Source organism: Lissotriton helveticus, chromosome 9, assembly GCF_964261635.1.
Source record: "Lissotriton helveticus chromosome 9, aLisHel1.1, whole genome shotgun sequence".
Taxonomy (NCBI): Eukaryota; Metazoa; Chordata; class Amphibia; order Caudata; family Salamandridae; genus Lissotriton; species Lissotriton helveticus.
The window spans coordinates 610,377,282-610,395,259 of NC_136070.1; the positions used below are offsets into that span (position 1 = coordinate 610,377,282).

The 17,978-nt window shown below is 46.1% G+C and overlaps 1 protein-coding gene across 1 annotated transcript in view; it reads right to left on the reverse strand.

Annotated features, from left to right (window-relative positions):
- Positions 1 to 17,978, reverse strand: part of SPTBN4 (spectrin beta, non-erythrocytic 4) — a 1,415,585-nt gene that overhangs the window by 892,533 nt on the left and 505,074 nt on the right. The window contains 1 exon segment of the mRNA XM_078660647.1: positions 5,596 to 5,742. Within this exon segment, the coding sequence (XP_078516773.1) occupies positions 5,596 to 5,742 (147 nt within the window).

Consider the following 17,978-nt stretch of genomic DNA (forward strand, 5'->3'; position numbering starts at 1 on the left):
GCTTCCAGGCCCTGGGAACCGTACCGGTGGTAAATGACAGATCCAGCAAACTATGCATTGCGGGATAGCAACACTGGGCAAATTCCCGGAATTGGGAAGGTCTCATGGGGTCGTCCGGGGAGCCAGATTTAACCTTTATCGTTAAGGCTTTAAACTCCTCCAATGTGGGGCTAGGAATAGAAAGCAGTGGTTTAGAAACAACGGAGGCAGAAGTATTTTCCATGCAAGGGGCTTGAGAGAAAGACCTATAAATAGCTTCTACCTTTTCCACGAAGAATGAGGCCAGATCCTCACAATGGGCCGCCGAGGCTTCGAGAGTGGTAGTATTAGTCTTTTTGCTAGTTAGGTCATTACAAACCTTGAATATGACCTTAGTAGGGTTAGAACTATTCCTAATCTCTTGAGAATAAAAAGCAGCCCTAGCTGCACAGATAGCCCGATGGTAGACTCTAGTGCAGGCCCGGTAAGCCGACTTAAGGCCAGCGTCGTAATTTTTGCGCCAGGCGCGCTCAGCTTTTTTGCAAGAGGATTTAAGCTGTCTAAGGGATTCGTCATACCAAGGACTGGAGGGACTAGATCTAGCCTTACTCCATCTAACTGGTATGAGAGAATCCAGTGTTTGATTTACCCACTCGCAAAAGTTGTCATAACCAAGGGAAACTTCTGTGGGGGGTTGAGGAGGATCACTCATCAAGAGCAGATGAAAGTGCTCAAGATCTAAGTTTCGCCAAGGACGTTTGAGGATGTCAGGAAGATTATTTCTACAAGGAGGATTAGGGATCAATATATGGGTCTCGATCAAATAATGATCGGTCCAGGCCATAGGTTTGGGTTGAAGCACTGAGATATTGGTGGTCAAATTAGTCAGAAAAGGGTCTAGCAAGTGACCACCTATATGAGTCGATGACTGTATCAACTGATTAAGTTGGAATGCTTCAAGATCCGCAACTTAATTGCTAACGGAAATAACCTATTTGGACATTGCATGTGCACTGGCGAAATTTATGCTTGAAGCTAAAAAAGTTTTTAGTGTTTTTAAAATTGGGATTTTATTAATTTCATTTTAGGATAACAGGAATTAGATTATAAAATGAAATAACTATTTATTATTGTATTGTAATGTTATTGTGTATAAACGATTAATGATATTGTACTATGAAAATATGGAAATGTTCTTATTATTTTATGTTTAAGGACCAAGGCTTTAAATAAACATTACCTTTGACTTGAATTGACTATAAGCTGTACTGGGACACTGAATTGGTTTCCTATCCATGAAAGAACTAAACGTAAACTTTAACCTTACCACATTGGCAATACTACTGTATTGGACCTCACTGTCACATTGGAAAGCTACACTACTATCATTCTCAGTGAGCTCTACAATTCAGGGACACAGACCTAATTAAAGCACTTCCAGCAGGAAATCCAGAACAGGAGGAAGTTGACCATCTGTCCAGCTGGCCCTGCTCTGGAAAAATACTTGTGTGCCTCTGCGAACAACTGTAAACTATCAGTACTTACAAAGGAAATGAAAAACATTGTTATTTAAGCAACACTAAAGAGCAAGACATTTTGGCCTGTCAGTTTGTTCAGTGTCAAGACCTGTGGTGATAGTGGGCTCTATCAAAAAAAAACATTATAAATTGACATCTGAAATACTGTCATCTTCTGCATCTCTTAGTCATTCTATTTGAATCTCTTCTCAAAACCCATCTCTACTACTGGGTATTAGTTTCAACTTTGAAAAGATAACCTGAAACACACAGGCATCTTAAACATCTGGATAAAGTCAACATTTTGGAAGCAATAACAATACTTGGTTTATTGTATCATCCTGTTTTCTCTTTCTTAACAAATCTACTGTGATTGATGGTCGATGGGAATTGGTCAATAGGAACTGTGAGCAGTTGACTCAAAGGATAACCATTAAGGCCTACAGTATTGTCACTTAAGTTACTAAAATGCATATCTGCTTTAAGTCTCTTAAAGGTTCCAATTATTTCAATCTTCACAACGCTCTTATTTTTGACCAATAGTGCCCATCATTTGTGAGTCAAAGTGTACCATTATTGAAGTGAAGTTGTCCCTTATGCAAAGCGAAAATCTTCACACTTATGATCTAAGCTTTGTTTCCTAATAAGAAGTCCTAAAAAGAGATTTATTTTAAAAACACAAAAGGTTCCCCCGTTAAGACCCGAAACTTGCTCATTACTGGCCTAACACAACTCAGTCCTGAATACAAATGTGTGTCTGTGTTCTTTGTACATCAGTTAATCAGTTTATCAGTCTTTATCAGTCCATCTCTGCCTGGTCACCTTCTTCACTGTTTGCCCAGATTTGGCCTGTCAAGAAGGAAAACTAAGAAAATGGATGTGCAAGAGGCAGCACTGGGGCAAACCTTAATTATGACTCATAATTTAGGAACTATCTGCAGGAAGAAACATGAAATTCCTCAGCATAGCGCACAGTCCTTTATTTAAGAGTGGTGACCGTTCTCAACTGGAGACGACTGGTGAGGGCATTTGGGAATGCCCTTAGCACAGGCGTCCCGATTAGGTAAACGAGTACATCAATCCCTGATAGCCAGGGCCACAGGCTGTGCTTTGTGTAAAGGGCAAGTTCCGATGCTGCAGAGATTTGATCATCTCTAAAGGCAAAGTGTGTGGATGTGAAGCTGAGCTGTGGCCATGACAGTTCGTGGGAGAGGAAATAAGGAGGCGCACAAAGAATCTTTTGAGGAGCAGAAAAACAATATAAATGAAAAGCCATTTTGCTGTATATCAAAAAAATGAGTCCATACATTCTGAACCAACTGACATTCCTGTGTGTGTCGGATGCTTGATGGGTCATAGGTTTCTGGGACACTGAAGAAAAGAGAGAAGGCTTTTTTTATATACATAATGTACTCATCCCAGAATGCAAATCAGTAAGGCTTTTTCGCAACTACTCATCATTATAACAAGCTTATTATTTGACAGTGCTTGACCTGAAGTGGACACAGAAAAACCACTGTGGAACAGCAAAGGCCGCTCATCTCCTAAAACGAATTCTGGTAATCTCGGCTCTTTTATTGCTGCTGGCAGAATCATATTATCAAGAGAATGCTTTTATTAAGAGCAGCTGGAAGGCAGCGGTCACCAGTTTCTCATCACTAGATTCCTAGCGTTTGGCCGGATGTGCAGGTTCACATACCCTTGTTTGCTCTGGTATTTAAGGGAGTGGTTGCAGGGGGCAGGAAGATGCTCAAATATCAATGAAACATCTGCAAGTTCAGCAAGAGACCTACGCTCTTTAGCACTGGCAGTGAAATAGTGAATGTGTGAGAAGAAACGAGGTTTCTCATGGTCCTCCCACAATTCTCAATTCCTTCTCACTGGAATTACTTCTTGCCCTGGTAAGTACTTGAGTAGCTTACAGTGATGAAATGTGGTTGGGACACAAAATACAACTGGGGAGCTTTTGACAAAAAGGAGGCGCTGACAAAACATAATTTTCTTAGATCATGAATGGTCCAGATTTTGCTAGATATAGATCTTTCAACCTGAGGTAATGAGGCTTAATCGTCCCCAGCTCTAACTCTCTTTCAGGAAATACTCACCAATTCCCTTTTAGCATAGTCGCCAATTCCCTTTGAAAACGTGCATATCTAGCTCCATGTAGCTGATCAGCTGACCTAATTGCACATTAGAAATAGGTATTATGTCTGACTCCTTTGATGGCAGACCGAGGCATTCTGGTGGACATGCAAATGTCAACCACCCTTCCCTCTAAGACAAAACATTGGAAAAGCTAGGCACTAAGAAGTTAATTTGTAAATGCTCTGTTTCCGAATATCAAGGCAGCTAAGTGCTGATTCGGTCTCTTGCCTCTTTCTTTCTCCACCCTACACTTCCTGTTTCTTTTTCTCACTCATGCAGGTTTTTTCACCATTGCTCAGTATCAAAGTCTAATGATGAAAATTAAGCTGCACGCTTTAAAAAAAATGGTTGCCAGTGCACGAGCTCTAGGGCCACCAGCACAAATTAAGCAGTAGTGATTTCAAAGTATGGCTTTTGATTCATGAGTCAACAACTTAACCACTGGCGTGCATTTCCAACTTGAGCTACCCTGCCGAGTTGTCCACAGGACCGAGGCACCCTTGCCACCCCAAGAACTAGATCTTTCTATTCTGAAAGCATTTCTTAAGCATTCAGAATGCATGCTAATTTCATGCAACTTGGATGAAGCACTGGAAATCACTAAAATGGATTGGTTAGGCAGCACCAGTGTAATGTGAACTGTTTCCTATTAAGAGGATGTGAGATCAGCAGAGTGGCAAGGTTGCTGGGGACAGAAAACGAGAGATAGAAGGAGAGGAAGAGAGAGCAGAGTGGGGCATACACAAAGTGCAAGTTGGTTCATGTCAAGCGTAAGCACTTAATCCAGGTGCTTCTGACTTTTTAGCAGATATAACTTCGTATTCTGGTAGTTGGTTTTTTTCATCTTCCAAATGTTTAAGAGGGTGCGCAGGAGCTGATGTAGGTCAATACTGATGTGCCCTTACCATTTAACGCCTGACTACGGATAACTTCATTACACTGCATATAAATAGGGCGGAGTGATCCGCTCTGTCTGTCAATACCAAGTTTTGTTGTATTGTTATCTTATCAATACACAGATGCATGTGCAAACAAGAAATATCACACTACTGGACAGGGCAGGTTAACAACCTAATTTTTTAACTCAAAGTTCCCCATCAGATCCTTCCCATGCACTTCCTTACAGCTTCGTATTTATCCTTGATTTTTACTGCTATTTTCGCTCTTTCTTCCTTTCCTTGAAAGTCCTTAAGAGCTGCCTTACTGGATCATTTCTCCCGTCGGCCCCCCTTGCATAACTGCCTATCGATACCTAGCATGCCAACTCTCTAAATAGTCCACATGCTCCCAGCTCTCATTTACACTAATTTCTGCCATCCATCCCCTTTCTTCTGTCATCCTTGCTGCTATTTGCCAGTCTGTATCTTTCATCACGTCTCTCTCCAGAACCCTTTCCTTCTCGTGTCACCATTGGTTTACCCGTAACCCCATCTTTGGCTCCCTACTAATACTAGTTTCTCTCCTCATTTCACGCCAATTAAACATTCACAGGGCCACCATTCAACGTTTATCCAGTGCTTGCCTTCATCCACCGTCCTCCACCCATCCTCTACCTCAAGTTTTCTTCTCTGCCCGTTACCTCCACTGCTCTCTTTCTCCGACCTCTTCCTTATATCTCTTCCAGCTCTATATTCTAATCATCCAAACACCTTGCTTTTATTCCATATTATACCCACACTACTGCCTACACCCTTCTGTAGCTACCTCCCACAGCTTTCTCCAATGCCCCCGCGCTCCCCTTTCCTCCATCTCACTTTTTCGCTTCTCCCATTCCATTACCTTCATGTGCTCTTGCTTTATCCTGCACCCTCACTCCGTGTTTCTCCCCTTGTGAAAATCATCTCTTCCCGCCTACCCCCCCCCCCCCCACCCCCCCCTTCCAACGATATCTCTCCACTCTTTCTCCGTGGGCGCCTCCCGCTCCACACCTGCACCCTTCCCCCCCAGACCTTACCTTTTCGATCTTGTCCAGCCACTCCCGGTTCTGGCCCAGCTCCGCCATGAACGCCTGGTGCTTCAGCCATTTCTTGTGCAGCTTCTGCGCCTCGTCCCTGGACGTGTCCTTGGCCGCGAGCATCTTCTCGTTAATCCATGAGTCCAGCTGCGGGAAAAAGAGAGGCCGCTGAGTCCGGCGTCCAGTGGGAGCCCCTGGGACCGGGCGCCGGGGCCGCCATCCCCCGCCCGCCACCCGTGCCTCACCGGCGGCCCCCGGCTCCCGGCCGCGTCCCCTCAAACTGTCTATCGCTTGCGCTGCTTCTCCTCATATCGCCGCCAGCTGGATGCGCTGTCCTGGGGCACGGAGGTAGGAGCCCGCCCCTTCCTCCCGCCGCAGTCCGTTTATTTATTGTGTTCGAGTCTCGCTGCAAGCGTGCTGTGCGGGGCTCTGCCTCGCGACATGTCAGCAAGACCGGCCGTTACGGTGCCGCACGCCGCGCGCTGGGTCGCCGCGCGCATAATGGGTCTTATTATTACGGAGCGCGGAGCGCCGCTGCGGCCCCCTCCGCGCGCGCGGGTTTGCTGCAGTGAGCGAGTCCCGAGCCGGGGGTGCCAAGAGGGCGGAGGCGGGTCTCAGAGATGCCGCCGTGGTCTTCGGGCGCTTTACGGAGTCTGGCTCACCGCTGAACAACCCAGCACCTCTGACTCGTCACTCTGAACACCCCCCGGCAAGTACGGCTCGCAGGTGACCAGCCGCAGTGGCTCTAACTCTACCGTGAACACCACTCATGTATTATAAATCACCCCCCCGAAGAGCATCAGCAGGTCTACCTCACCGTTGAACACTCCAACAGGCCCACCCCACCCCGGAACACCCCAGCAGGTCCAGGAGCTAGTCCCCAAATACCACCAACCGGTCTAGCACCCCCTTTAACATTCCCAACATGTTCAGCTCACCCAAATATAGTTCACTCCTGAAAAGCCTTGGAGGTCCAGCCAGTGTAGCTCACTCTGGAACACTCCTTTTAGGTCCAGTTCACTCCTGAATACCACCCCCAGATGCAGCTCCACCCTAAAACAACTGCAGCAGATGTTTCTTACACCTGAATATCCCAGGAGAGATAGTTCACCCTGGATTACCCTCAGCAGGCCCAGCTCATCCTGAACCCCCCCACAGGTACATCTCACCCCTGAACACCCCAGAAGGGCCAGCTAACCCCTAAACACCACAAGCAGGTGCAGCTTTCCCTCAGAACACCCTCAGCAGACACAGCTCACATATGACAGCACGTCCATCTCTCTCTAGAATTCCCACAGCACATATGAGACAACCACCCGTGTACAAGTGTTTCTCCTAAATCACCAGCAGGTCTAGCTTAGCCATGGACTCCCCAGACATGTCTAGCTCTTGAACAACCCAAGTAGAAATCACTCACTAATGAGTGAGCACCCCTAGCAGGTCTTGCTGACCCTTGAACAATCTCAGCAAAGTCTAACTCACCCGAGGATTCCCTACCTAATTTATCGTATCATCAAACAATCCCCTAGTACGTGAGGATAACACTTACCTACCCCCAGACAGTTAGCCCCCCAACACCTCCAACAAGCCTAGGTCACCCCAAACCTACTCCAGCATATCTAGCTTATTAGAGAACCACAACTAGGCATAACTCACCTGAAACACCCCAAGCACTCTAGCTCACTGTTCAGCACGTTTTGCCCACTCTATCAAAATCCCTCAGTAGGTTTAGCTCACTTTCTAACACCCCCAACAGGTATAGCTCACCTGAACACCTCAGCAAGTCTAGTTCACCCTTGAACATCCTGGAAGGTCCAACTCACTTTCAAACAAACATAACCAGTCTAACTCACTCTCAAACTGCCCCTGCAAAGTAAGCTCGCTTGCCCTTGTAGGGTTAGCTAACTTTCTAAAACCCCAGCAGCTCTAGCACACCCTGGAACACCACAGCTGGCCTAGTTCTCTCTTGAAAACCTCCAAATGGCCTAGAGTACACTACAAAACCTTCAGCCGGTGCAACTCACCTCCAAACCATCTCGGCAGGTCCTTCATGCTCAAACACTGCCAAAGGACATAACTCACATTTGAAGTCACTCCACAGTTTTGGCTTATTCTCAAACACCACCAGGTGGTCTGGCTCACCTTGGAACACCACAGCTGGTCTAATTTACTCTCGGACACCCCATACATATCTAGCTTACAAAAGAAAACCTCCAGTCCATACACCACCCCCCCCCCCCCACCCCGAAGAACAACAAATGGTTCTCCTTTTTCTCAAACACCCCAGCAGGTCTACTTGCACCTTGAAAAACCCAAGCAAATCTAACTTGCATCCAAATGACCCAGCATGTTTATATCCTCATAGACCACACAAGCAGGTTGTGCACACTAGTTAGTGCCCACCCCACAGCAGGCACAATTCACTGTCAATGTGTAACCAAGACTCAAGCACCCTTCGAACACCTAGCTCGCCCTCAAACACCCCTACAGATCTACTAAAACAGTGAACACCCTCATCAAGCCATGCTAATCATTGAGCATCCCCAGCAGCCTACCTCTCTCTCAAACAACACCGGTAAGTCTAACTCACCGTCATACTCCCCCAGTAGGCCTGCTTCCCCGTCAAATTCTCCAGCACATCTAGCTCACTTTCCAGCACCCCTAGAAGCTCAGCTCTTTCCCAAGCCACAGCAGGGCTGCCTCATCGTCAAATACTCCACAGGACTCTTATCTAAACTATCCATAGAAGTCCTCCAGGGCACCTCCTTAACCTCAAACACCCCAGAAATGTTCCTGCCCCTCATTAACGACAAACACCACCAGCAAGCCCCTGGATCAACCTTCTTACCCTCAATCACATCCAGTAGGTCTTGGGGCCACCTCCTTATCGACAAGCTCCGCAGCCGGTGTCTGGGTCATTGCAATAAACATCACACCACCTCAGAAGGACTTCTTTATCAGGTAACTCCAGCAAGACACGCTCATTCCTGAACAGTCCCAGCATGGCTCCTGCATCACTGGGCAGCTCAATCTAGCTCACCACTGAGAACCGGCTGCAGGTCTACCTCACTGTCAAACACCCCAACGTGGCGGCATCATCCTCGGGCACCTCTTCGCGGATCTCAGGTTCACCTCCATCCTTTTGAAACACCCCAGAAGATCTTCCAGTCTCCTTGGACAGAACACCTGACGATGAAGGTCTCTCTCATATGCGACGGCCCAGCAGGTCTACCTCATTTTCGACCCCACAGCGCACCAGCAGGTCTTCGAAGCGCCTCGGATGTGTCTTAATATAGCCCTCTTTTCAATTCCAAGCGCACGCTTCAGTGCGAGACACCTGCAAAAGCCGAGCCCCCTTTCATCCCTGCCTCGCCTCGATGAAACGAGTGTAAAACGAGTGTAAAACGCGTCGGCTTCGGGTCCTTCCTGGTGAGCCTCCACCTGCGCTTGGCACGGGGTGCGCTACCGCAGTGGAAGGAGCGGGAAGGGGAAGGCGAAGTGGAGGGCGGAGGGGGAGGATGGAGAGGGAGAGCCCAGCCCGCGCGTCAGCAGAGACCGAGGGGCCGTGCCTGAAACTGCTGCACTCGGCAGACACGGAGGAAGGAAGGGGGAGAAGTCAAGTGCGACCCGCCAGCTGAGGCAGCCCGGAGCGGCGTCACTGTAGCAGGCGCTGCGACCCTGAGGGTGGCGGGGGGCGTCCACTCCGACTGGGAGTGCCGTGAGGTGGCATGCGGCAGCGGGCACTCGTAAACACAGGAGCGGCGCTCCTCTGAGGGGGCGGGGAAGCCCTCGGCTCTCATGAGGTGGCATGCTGCAGTGGTCACGCATGTAAACACAGGAGCTTCGGGCGGCACCGCCTCTCCCTGCCGGGATAGCTTTGCTTTTCAGCGCCCTCATGATGCAGTCCTCTTAAAATATGTGCCCACCATCCCCAGTGTCTGAAAGGATCCCCGCCGCTTCTGCATCCAAGGCTCGCAGAACGGCCCTGCTTTTAATTCCAAGAGGCATTGCGCAGACTGTTACGCTCATTCACACATTTATTTTGAGATGCCATTTGGTTTGAGGGAGGACGGGACTCGGCCTGAATAGTGTTGATGTAACATCCCGTGAGAATATTACATTTGAACCAACGATGTCAACCATTCACTCATTCATCCATTCGCTGATTTGAAATGAATAGGTCACTCCGTGTGTTTGTCGAATGCGTCTTTATAAGCCTTTGACTTTGTAGTATGCACTCTAAACCTTCATTATATATGACTGGACGTGCAACGGGCTGTCTGTGAATATTTCCACATAGTCCTCATGACGAACTTGTCCACGGTTTCAAATCACGTGACCTCGATATCGGAAGTGAATAAGCTCCATAAATGGGACAAATAGCGCCAGTGACATTCATTCAACCCAATTTTCTAGGCGTTAAGAAAGAATGAGCCACGAAACTGTTCAATTCTTAGCATGAATGACACTACCGAAAATTAACATATTCTCGGCAGAGATGAATGCAGGTAAATCCTCTTTATGGAGCGGAAGTAACAGCCTCTCTACTCATATAGTAGTGGACCGTGGGTGTCGGCCAACGGTTTTGCACTTTTTGGGGACCTCCTTGATTCTTTGCAAGAGGAGAACTTGTTTTGTCCACAAAGTTCTTTCATCAAGATGGTTCTGTGAGGGGAGAGTGCACAGGCACAGCTTGACAAGCGAAGGCTTTCTGCTGAATGGGACAGAGCGTCCCAGTCAAAGGATATGCAGGGCCCACTGGTCTGAAGTTCCAATCCCCCATTCCCATGGCAGCCCCTGCTCCTCCCTGAACAGGTGTCTTCTTTTTAGAGGAGTTAATTGTTAGGCACCGAAAGGAGGTGAGGCTATTTGTCTCGGACAAATACATTGTCAGCTATAGCTACAGAATTTCCTATAATGCGGATGAAATTGCTTAAGTGGAGAGTGAAATCTAAGTGGGCAGGAGATAGCCCTACTGTTTGTACCTCTCTAACGAGTTAACTTTGTTTCTCACTGAACTGGTGCCACTTCCGCGCGTTTCCTCAAGTAACGTTTGTACGTCCCTAGAAAACTAGCAGGCAGCATTTGTTTTTTTGGGGATCATTCTATCTTGAGTTGGCTGTCTATCTTGCTGGGGTCTTGATTACTTCTGTTTCTGAAAGTTGTAAAACGTCATTGAAGAGAGTTAAGCAAGTTTGAGATGGCTAACTTAATAATTTCCCACAAAGCAATTCTAGCCTATGAGTTTCTAATGCCTGAATGGAACCCTGGATATTTGATCCGCGAGCACTTGATATTTGTATGCTATGTATTTGTTGTTCTTCACAGTTTACTTACCCACCCCCATCTCTTTATCTTTTCCCCCTCCCGGGTTGTCTCTCCATATCACTCTTTACTCGTGTATGCCATGTACTTTATGCATTGCTCGAGGTAAAAAGCTATAACACCACTTCGATGGCATGGTGCTATATAAAACTGGTAAATAAAATATAGCATGTCACTAGTGTGCCATGAGACTGGCACTGCATGTCCTTAATTCTAGGCTTTTCAGAGGTAAAGACCTTACAGTGCAAAGTATCTAATCTCTTCGTTTCCCTGTCAGGAAGAGTGCATGGGAATGCTTTAGGCCTTTTTATGCCAAACAGGCCTCTACATACATGGTCTTCAGGGTTGGATGTGTCATTAGAAAGGCTGGACCAGAAGGAGTTTGCCTGTGGTTCCTGGCTGCCTGTCTGCTCACAGTGGGAGAAGAGTCACGCTTACCTCATGCAGTGTGGATCCCAGTCATACCTCTACATGGGCTACATTAGGTATGGATTGTGCCGGAAGTATGTTAATATCCCTAAAAAGAGAGTATCCTAGTTTGAGGGATTGTAGTGCCATCTCAGTACCTCTGCAGCTTCCAGCAAGAAAGCATGGTCCTCAGGTGAGTGGGTCTCACTGTTGGAAAATCTCCCACCAGCAAGGTGCCAACACCACTGGCATTCTTCAACCCCACGTCTAAATGCCCAGTGGAGAGTGTGATCACACCGTCATACCTTTTTTCTCATGCAGAGTGAGGTTCAGGGAATCATCAGAAGTCGTCTACTCTGAAAATCTTTTTCTATTGCTTCCAGGCTACCAGCCCTCGTCTAACAGCTGCCTGCTGGCTGTTCTTGTCTTTTAACTGAGAAGAGTAAGATAGGTTATGGGAGTCAGAGGCAGGAGAAAGCTGAAACTACTGATTTCAGGGCTGGAGTTAGGCCTGATACTGCATTGTCTGAAACCAACGTGGTCAGCTTCCTGGGCTTCAGAAGTCAGGCAGCAACCTGGTCAAGGCATGTGCTGAAGGCGGTGCCAGCGGGCATGGGCAGAGGACGAACTGGCTCGTGCTGAATTGGCCAGTGGTCTGACGAGCCAGTGTGCGATGCAAGAACCAGTAGATCTGTAGCATCTCTTGAGGGCATACCAGAGATTCCATGAGGTTAACTGAGTAAAACCATCATGGCTTCCTTAAGAGCTCTTATATGATCTCGGCAAATCCAAAGAGGTGAACTTACTCATGGCAACTGCATCTGTTGAAGGACTGCAATGCTTAATTCTGTTATTTCATTTTTTTACAGGTTTGATGCTAAGGTGATGAAGAAGACTAATGCTTATATTGTTTTAAGACAGCACATTCGTTATGGAAAATGAGGGTAACAGCTCTTGTAAGGAGAGTGAGGCTAGATTTTGGCTTTAGATAAATTGGTCTCCTTTTCACGTATGGCATTTTGGAGGCAAACGTGGTGCCTAGGAAGGAACCACAGAGAGCTTAAATCAGGGGTTGTCACAGTCAAATGTATGCAACATAGCCAACAGGATTTAAAAACCTTGAATTTCGAAGGGGAAATGACCAAGAAAAAACACACCTCTTCTGTGGAAAAAAAAGGAACTGGTGTCACCGGCACCTAATGCAATCCTAATGGACCCAAACTGTCACTTCAGGCAATGATGTCACAGGGATCTCATGATAACAAGAACAACATCCTTAGTGAGATGCTGTAAAACCCACCGGATCCAGACAGGATCTTGGGAAACGATCATCATGAAGGATCTTTGGGAACAAGTGATAATAACAATAATAACATGTTTTTATCAAGCTCTTCATCCCATAATTCTACTGTTTCTAAGATTTGTAAAAAACAGATGTCTCTACAGTATCCTACACAAATAACCATAAATATTCTGATGCCTATCTTGTACGCCTCTTGTACCCAGGTAGCTCTGGTGACCCTATAAGTGACTGCGGCCCGGGAAAGCTAAAGGTTTACACAAACTCTTCACTGGCATAAAGGGCAGTGTGGCTCAAGTGTTTTTTGCACTGAATCTTGACACAGCGTCATTACCAAATTCCATTGTGTTGTGTCGTGCCAAACACCTAGATGAGTTAAACATAGGAGCTGTGATAGGGAGGGAAGAGCGCAAACACCCCTACAAAATCAACTAAAGTAAATTGCGTGTAATCTTTCCGCCAAATGAAAACACGAGCAAACAATGGTCAAAATAAAAATTGCACATTTTTCCTGAGTATAATAGCTATGATTTCTTTGACATTACACATATTACACCATTTTTACACTTAGGTTAAGTGTCTGCAAGTAAAGATTTGTACTGGGGAGTGTGCCTTAAATCGAAATCTCGTGCAAGACAGCGCCTGCTTGACTTTGCGTCACAGGGTAATGCTAAATTGTATTTAGTGTCACAAAAGCATGCTGTTTTTAGTGTCGCTGATGAACCATGCCGAGTAATGAGCGCTATGCTTCTTTTTGCTATTCGCGCAGTGCAGCGTTTCAGATTTACAAGCAACCTTTTACAATGTGCAAAACTTGCACTAAATTTTTAATTGTAAAAATTTTTTTTTACTTTTTTCATTTGCAGCGTCCAACATCTCAGAAAACATCGGATGTAAAGGCAGGTCGCTGGTATATGTTTTGCATTTGCATAGTGAGCACCAAAAACGAGATTGGGTCATGAAGGCCCCAGCAGATAAAAACACACACGCACCCACACAGGCTATGCCTTACATCACACACAGGTATTATATATGACATGCAGGATTTGATCACTTACAAATGGCTTCCACTGGTTCCAGTTGTTGGCAAAGTGGTTTTTGACATATAGCGAATTATATATAAAATCAAGTGTGAAGAGAGGGTAGTCAGGGAAAAGTGTCACTAGTTCACTGTTCATTCGCCGGCCTTTTTGAAGTTCAGTTATCAGCAGTATTGTAACGAAAAAATAATTAATTTTGACATCTTCTTGCCAATATGAGCCAGGATCATGTTCTCCATGGGGGCTACCCCTTTATTTAGTCATTTGAACTACTGTAGGGAGATAGTCTGCATGTTTATTGATCATACCCAGGGACACTGGAATTATGCTGCAGGGGAGGACGAAATTATGCGACCAGGTTGGCTAATCATGCAGCAAGAAACGATGAATTATACTGCATAACGGGGCACATTTAGTGATAGCATTACTTCATTATTTCGGCATTTTTACCCAGGTTAACAGTGCTTGGGCAAAGGTTTCACCTCATTAGTACTAATTTACCACACAAATAGAGCAATAAGAAATGGAAGGCGGAACAGTCAACCTTTCCAAAGGGCCTTCCACTGCGCTGTAACACTAGTTGCTGCATTTTTAGTAACTTTTCATCTAGAAACAACATTTTTTTGTTAAAATCTGCAGCCAATGGAGCAGATGATGGATATGCAGCAAATATGGGGACTCTTTATTTATGCAGAAAAAGCTGCACCCGCAAAAAATGCAAAATTTCAGACGCCCTGATTATACGGTCCTAGTTGGCACATAAAAACAGGCCAGCCTCTGTAGGTACCCTGGTCCCTTATTTTAAAGTGCCCTCTGCATAAAGCCGAGTTCTTTGAACTTAACATTAAACCCACTGGAAGCTGGAGTAGCATTTTGATTTGAACATACTTTTTCATAGTGAAGACCAGTGTGTCTGCGTGATTTTCCATGCCCTAAGCACCCATTTTCCCTTTCATAGTCTTCACAGCACTCCCTTCCTTCGTCATGCATACACTCACTCATTTACCTATCCACGCAGAAGGTTACATCTATTCAGTTCGATAATATGTAAATTCATAAAGGTACATTTCAGCACTGGTAGACTGACACAGCATGGAGATGAGAAAGCATAGACGGTCATAGAGTGCGAACAGTGTGCCATGGCCAGTGACCTGGACAGAGCAGCTCCAGCCATTGTAAATATTTTTGGTAACTTCTGTAGTTACAAGCGCATCCCAGAGGGTACAGTGGAATCAGGGGCGGATCCTCTACAATGGCGGAGAAGTGTCTCCCCACTGGCTCAGAGCTTGCACAAGAAAAAGTAAACAATATTCTAATATTGTTTTAGTTTTCACCTGCTGGCTGAGCCAGCATGTGTAGGGAGGGGCAGGCCGTGGCCATGGAAGGGGGAGGAGGACTGGTGTGTGCACTTCTAAGTGCGCATGTGTGTTTTGCCAGCAGTCTTAGGCCGGCCAAACACACATGCGTACTTAGGTTTCTTCAACTGGGCTGTATTGAACAGCTGGGTTGGAGTAACAGCACAGACTCCATGTCCAGAGCGGAGCATCAAACCAGCCATCTCAGGCCAATCCCCGTGCTGCTCTCATAGCAGCGCAGGGATTGCACAGGGAGTCTGTGATGCTGTCTTAGTGTCTGCTGAGACCAGGAAGAACATGAGGTGGGAGACGGTCAGCAGCTCCAGGTAATTTCCTTTGAAAAAGAAAATTATTAAACCCCACCACGCTCCCCCTCTCACGTTACCGCGGCGCCCCCTCCAACTGTCGCACCACTTATTGCTTGTGGCAGCCGCCACTGAGTGGAATTGTAACTAAGAAAAACGTTTTGCAGTTTTCATCTTGCTGTGGCACATTATGCTACCGCCAACTAAGACTGTTTGCATCATTGGAAATGAAGCAACCGGGGGCTTTCCCTGAGCTACGTTGAGTCTCATGAGCCAGAGTGCAACCCCTAATACAGTTCCAGGTTGAGTTAATATATGTCTCAAGAGCATGTGCCATCTTAACTTCCTTCCTATGTGAGCACTGAAGCCTGGGCAGGCCTGTGTCATCTTAAGGCTTTTGGAGGCCCTGGGCAATACATATTTTGGGGCCCTTCAAGGGATAATATTTTATAACCCATTTTTTTACCTCCTGTTCCCATGAAGCCAAACAATACTACATTATGTGTAAAACTTTAACAAGGTAACACAAAACATTTGAAAGATGTCTTCCCTGGGACCCCAAAAATCCATAAGATGACATGAGTTAGAAAGGTAAAGTAGGGGGAAAGATAGCCAGAGCGTTAGAGAGGTTTAGATAGACAATGGAATACACAGATAGTCGAATAGAGAGAAGGTGGGGAGGATTAAAAAGTAGGGGCCTGGGCAATTGCCTCTTTTCCCCATGCCTTAAAACTTCTCTGGAAAAGGCATCTTGTGGGTTCTCCAAAACAATTTCCTGGTACGAGCAGCAGAAATCTTTACACGTGAATTGATCAGAGAAAGGTGTCTGGTAAATACAATTCTCTCTGAATCCAGAAACAGTGGAACATCTCTGCCCTCCTGCAGGACCTCCAGAGTACTTTTTTTAAATAGATTTTTTCATTAAAAATGAAAGAAAACATGCCAGTAGGAGGCAACATTTGTAACAGGAGGAAGTAGGCTGAGGTATCTCAAAGTTTGCCAGTTCCTGCATGGTAGGGCAGTCTTCTGCTCGTCTGTTCCCGATGTGACTAGATCTGTCCCCTCTTGATGCCTCCAGACATTCACTCTTATTGTCAGCACTCCTGCTTTACGTTGAGGGATTCAACGTTCAAGGCATACTTCATTTAGCTATTAATTGTCAAACAAATTCAACATTATGGGTTTCAAGGACCTCTTACTCAACATCAGGATATTTGCCATCAAGTTCCATCTAGATATGCTACGGTCTTTCCATGGAGAAAACAAATAGTCATGGGTGGAATGCATGAATTATTCTCAGCCACTGCTAATTTCTATGGGTTTCCATGGCACAATGACATCGGGGCCACTGTCTGGGTATAGCTATCTCACACAGGATCACACTGAAGGAAAACAAGTGATGGGTGGATTGCTTGAGTTAGTGTCAACCACTGGTAGTACAGTTGTAGTTGCTAAGAAGCAGAAGCTGGTAGCTATCCAATTTTCTGTCTTCCAGAACAAGAGGAGCATTACAAGGTGATATGGGATTGCAGAGCCTCTGTTGTGCAGCTTCCATCTTGTCATGACCTACCATTGGTGCTTGTCGAGACTCCCATCCAACTCTGGTCCTGGGCAATATTGACTATTCCCTCAACCCTTAGCTCAGGGAATTGCCTCTCAGGATGTTGTCTATGCTGACCTGAATGGAGTCATGCCGCCCAGGATTGTGGCTGCTCTGTGTGCTGCTCAGCTGTGACGACCCCTCCATCACCAACAAAGCCAATCATATCCCCATGTGGGTATTTGAAAAGCCATGACAGCATTCCACACGTAAATGGCACACTACAGGGGGCTTCAATGATCCACTCCAAAATCCACAGATCCCGCAGCCCACAAAAAAACCCACCTAGGGAGTGGTCAGATGCTTGGCTTTCCTCCCTGGTGATGAGAAAAATCCTCTGCTCTGTTTCTGTTCTTCACCAGTATACCTGTGCTTGGTTGTGCCCTTCAACTGTGTTCCTGGCTATCGATCTGAGACAATCTTCTAGTTGGATGCCAAGGTGATCTTCTCTGAAGTTTTCTGCTTGTCATGCATCTTGGAAGTTCTTTTGTAGCTTCATTTCAAAGAATCGCCTCACATTCCTGTAAATCTTCAAACAAATTCCTTGCATTCTTGGAATTCTTCAACCTCATGTAGCACTGCCTTCAGAGGTATCAGGTTAGTGAGAGTGTTAGATTTATTTGTTTGGACTTTGAAACTACTGTTGGATTCTTGAACTGCCCCTTGCGCCTATATACTTGAACTCAGCTTCGCCTTTTAAGGTGTGCTGTACTAACTGTCTCTTGTGCCTCTGCAGAGTTATTTACAAATTATGAATGAACTTTTGTTTCTGTTTGATGCCTCAAGAGATGGAGCTTTAACAACCATGTATATGACAAGGGAACAAGACAAGTCTCATGACAACTGCTGTCTTCTAGCAAGTTAAAGGTACTGGGCCCCGGGCCGGCCTTTACCATAATCTAGCTGGACCCAGGCTGCAAATATTTTGCGGGACGCAGGAGCTGTGTGTGTTGCAAAGTCATCCTGTGCCCTGGGCACCCCCCGTTTTGCTGACTGGAACTGGTAGTAACTGACTCTGACTGACCCTGGGCTCTCCTTAACCAGGCCCAG